We start from the raw sequence: 4,418 nt of genomic DNA on the forward strand, positions 1-4,418 counted from the left end.
TGCTGATTCATTCAGAAACGACGCAGGTGACTCTTCATGATTGATTGACTGAATCATTGACTCCCTCGATTTGTTCAAACAGCTGATTCATTCAGAAACGAAGCTAGTGACTCTCTTTATGAATGAGTTACTGAATCATTGACTCACTCAATTTGTTCAAACGGCTGATTCATTCAGAAACGAAGCTAGTGACTCTCTTCATGAATGAGTCACTGAATCACTGACTTACTCGATTCGTTCAAACAGCGGATTCATTCAGAAACGAAGCTAGTGACTCTCATTATGAATGAGTTACTGAATCATCGACTCACTCGATTTGTTCAAACAGCTGATTCATTCAGAAACGAAGCTAGTGACTCTCTTTATGAATGATTCACTGAATCACTGACTCACTCGATTCGTTCAAACAGCTGATTCATTCAGCAACAAAACTGCTGGTGTGTTACTCTGAGATGCAAAACAGTTCTGCTGCGGCTTTGATTGGAACTATATTCGCTTGCGAAACGGAGCAAAAACTGACAATATTGAGTCTAAAATTTAACGCAATATTAACTTCCTGTTTATTGAACTTTTGTATAAAATCAATAATGCAAATATTCGGGGAAAACAGCTCATGCTTGAGACACTGCTAATCTATATCATATGCTATAAATATAAGGTCATTTTTTGCCCTCATATCTTGAATTTTGGGATCATGTAACTGTTTCTATCACGCTTCATCATGTTCATCGACGGACAGGTCTGGGTGGTGTGTTAATCATTTTAACGTGTTATTTTTCCCAAACTTAATCGACAGCCCTACTTAATATCTTTTGCTTGTGTCTTGAATGTTTAGATATTTGTACTGGAAAACAAGACTAATCATTTGTGATCATTTTTTGCAGTGCGGTCCACTAGATGTTGGGAAACACGGCATACCTTCGGAGCAGGAGTTTGGGGTGGTTCTTGCTCTCCAGGTTCTTGTCGATGAGGTCAGACAGGAGCTGTTTCAGGACACCGGTGGCATACTCCATCTCGCCCTGCAGGGCGCTCATGATGAGGGACGCCACGTTCCCACGGTCGCGCATGGAGAACGAGCGCTGGGCCTCTAGCGTCCGAATGAACGTCAGCAGAAAGTGCTTCTTATTCAAGAGCTGGCCGAACAGAGTCAGAGCCTTCTCCATGTTCGCTGGGACCTGAGAGAGAGACGGAGAAACGCGTCAATCATCTCGTCCGGTTCAGCCCAAAGGTTAAATCCGTCACGGCTCGTACCTCCATCTCCTTCAGCACCGGATGGTCCTCTATTCCTGGGAAAAGCACTCTCATGGCGTAAGTACAGTAATCCAGGAACGGGATTCCGGCTCCATCCAGATCCTGAGTCAGCTCATGGATATCAGTCTGCAGCTCCGCAAACGCTGGAAACAAAGGGAAAAAGACATGGTAAACCTTTTGAACCTCTGAGTTGAAGCTAAGATCTCCAGATTCTCCACAAAAGGTTCTAAAAAGAAGAAAAGAGTTTTCAAAAATGTGTCTTTAGAACTTCAATCAGAATTCCGGTCTGTAGTCACTGAAATCGCTTAGCAACATCCCAGGAAACAGCCAGAACATCCTAGCAACCACATAGCAACACCATGGCAACTAGTGGCAACATATCAGCCTATACATCTTGCATTTTTTAATTATCTGCTTTTTCCCCAATAAGTTTTTCGGTAGCACTTTATTTTAAAGGGGTCATAGGATGCTCATTTTCCACAAGTTGATATGATTCTTTAGGGTCTTAATCAATTCTCACTATAAACTAGTTGCTTATTAGCCTGCATATTACTAGCATATTAGCTGTTTATTAGTAGTTATAAAGCACATATTAATGTCTTATTCTGCATGACCATATATTAGATCCCTAAATCCTACCCCATACCTAAACTTAACAACTACCTTACTAACTATTAAGAAGCAGCAAATTAGAAGTTTATTGAAGGAAAACTCTTAGTTAATAGTGAATATGTGTTCCCTATTCTAAAGTGTTTTTCTATTTGACTGAGAGTTGGAAGCAAGACTTTTATTTTTAGCAGCGCCTCAGCAGAGACGCACAGGATTCTCCGTCTTCATTAGTTTAGACAGGACTGGTAAACTAACGGTATATGAAAAAGTACTTTACCGTTTGCTTGTCTATTATTAGTAACAGAAAGGCAAGCACTATAATAAGCTATATATTCAGTAAGTGCATTTGTATTATATATAATTGTCAGTTAAACAGTTTACTTCCTTTTTATTTGTTTTTAATAATTTCTTAACTTGTGAAAAATAGGATTTAATAGGATTACTTAATCAAGAAGTTGCTATATAAAGTATAATTCTGTTTATACTTTAATATAAACAGAACAAGTTAGGGTTATTTTTTTCATATCCATTCATTTACAAATTATATACTTAGAGTTTTGTAAATATTATGTGAAACAAATATCTATTTGCAGCATACGTAATTTGCTATAATTATATTAAATAGTGCTATATCACATATATTGGCTTTATTTCAACATTGGCCACCCCGTTTTCTAATCTAAGGTATCGGCATTGGCAATCAAAAAATCATCACTGGCAAACACTAACATCACCCTCGCATCATGGTGGTGATATTTATACAAATAGAAAATGCAAAGATCTACTTTCATGATCTAAATATCTGTCAAAAATTTGATGTCAAATCCAGTGACTAGTTCTTTACTAGTAGTAGTCTATACTGTATCAGTCTGGGAACTTGAAAATGTAACTTTTTTTCCTGGTGGACAGATATAAACCTGTGTGCACTGACTCCTGGAAACTGCATAAAGTCAATCAGACTGAAGCTTTCTGATTTGAGATTTGGCTCCTCTTATAAATCTATGTGGAATATCAGAAAATATCTGCTTTTGGTCCCAAACTTCTGATCCAGATTGCTACTGCTGCCACTCACCTAATCAATCTGGATGTTGTGGTTATTTATTGCCTCTTTTTATTCATCCTGGAGGACGCCTCATCACTTATCAGTGACCTGTCACTCTCACCCTCCTGCTATCCATCTCTTTTATCCTCTCTTCCCTGTCCTCATCCCTCGCTCCGTGTCTGGAAACAGACAAGGTCGTCACCTCAGGCCCGACAGAGACAGATAATGGGCGGCTCGTCTCGCCCTCGTGACCGCGGCGGGAATGAGACGGGCGTTCGCTGCGCGCGTGTGTATGATAAATGATGTGTGCATCATGAGGTCATTGCTAACAGGAGACCAGAGAAAACAAAGCCAATCAGAGAGAGAGAGAGAGAGAGAGAGAGAGACGCGACGAGCAAACGGAAGAGGAAGATAAAATTAAACCAAGAAAACCAATCGTGAACTATTGAAAAAGATTGAAGGAGAGTGATGAGATGGAGAGAACAAACAAATTAACGAAAGAGAACAAAGGGACGGACAAAGAACCAACAAAAAAGAACAAAGAAAGTGTAAATGAATGAACGAAAGAAAGAAAGAAAGAAAGAAAGGAGCAATAACATGAAAGAAAGCATGAGAATGGGATAAAGAGCAAAAAAAGAAGCAAAAAGAAGTGAAAGAAAGCACATAAGAAAGGATCAAAAGTGTGAAATAAAACATGAAAGAATGAAAATGTGAAAAGAGCGAAAGAAAGCAAAAAGCATAAAAAATTATTAAAGAGTGCAAAAGTCAAAATCAAATTGCAAAAGAAAGTGAAAGAAAACATAAGAATGCAAAAGAAAGAAAGTGCAAATGTGTGAAAGAACACAAAAGAAAGAAAGAAAGAAAAACAAAGCGTGCAACAGAAAGTGCTAAAGAGCGTGGAAGAAGCACATGAAAAAAAGCGCAAAAAAGCATGAAAAAGTGCAAGAGTGAAAAACAAACTGAAAGAAAGAATGAAAGGAGCGAAAGAAAAAAGTGCACAAGAACGCACAAAAGAGTGCAAAATGAAGCATGAAAAGTGCAAAAGAAAAAGAAAGGGGAAAGGAGTGAAAGTTAGAAGTGTAAAAGAAAATGCGAAAAAGAAAGAGCAGCTGAAAAAGTGTGAAAAAGCATGAACGAACGTGAAAGTTACAGATCACTGGTGAATGCAGCGATGTTTTACCCTCTTTGCACTCCAGGGCGACTCTGGACTCCAGATTATGCATCTGCAGCTGCAGTCGCTTGAGCGTCCGGTCCGCGTCACGGGATTTACGCTTGTATGCGATGAGGATGATGATGATGACGAGCAGAAGAAGACCTCCTCCTCCTCCGATCCCGACGATGGCGGGGAGCGTCAGCAGGCTGTCCGAGTAGATCTGCAGAGTTCCTGGAGAGTATCGGAAACCTCCGGCCAAGATCTGCACAACACACACACACACGTACACAAACACACAACACACACATGCACACAAACACACACACACACACACACACACACACACACACACACACACACACA

The 4,418-nt window shown here is 39.7% G+C and overlaps 1 protein-coding gene across 1 annotated transcript in view; it reads right to left on the reverse strand.

The window, feature by feature from the left end:
• LOC107691076 (plexin-A1) overlaps nt 1–4,418 on the reverse strand; it is a 131,852-nt gene that overhangs the window by 15,822 nt on the left and 111,612 nt on the right. Inside the window, 3 exon segments of the mRNA XM_074187014.1 lie at nt 919–1,175; nt 1,252–1,394; nt 4,083–4,317. Coding sequence (XP_074043115.1) covers nt 919–1,175; nt 1,252–1,394; nt 4,083–4,317 — 635 coding nt within the window.

This window comes from Sinocyclocheilus anshuiensis, unplaced genomic scaffold (assembly GCF_001515605.1).
Source record: "Sinocyclocheilus anshuiensis isolate Anshui unplaced genomic scaffold, SAMN03320099.WGS_v1.1 scaffold2739, whole genome shotgun sequence".
NCBI classification, from domain to species: Eukaryota; Metazoa; Chordata; class Actinopteri; order Cypriniformes; family Cyprinidae; genus Sinocyclocheilus; species Sinocyclocheilus anshuiensis.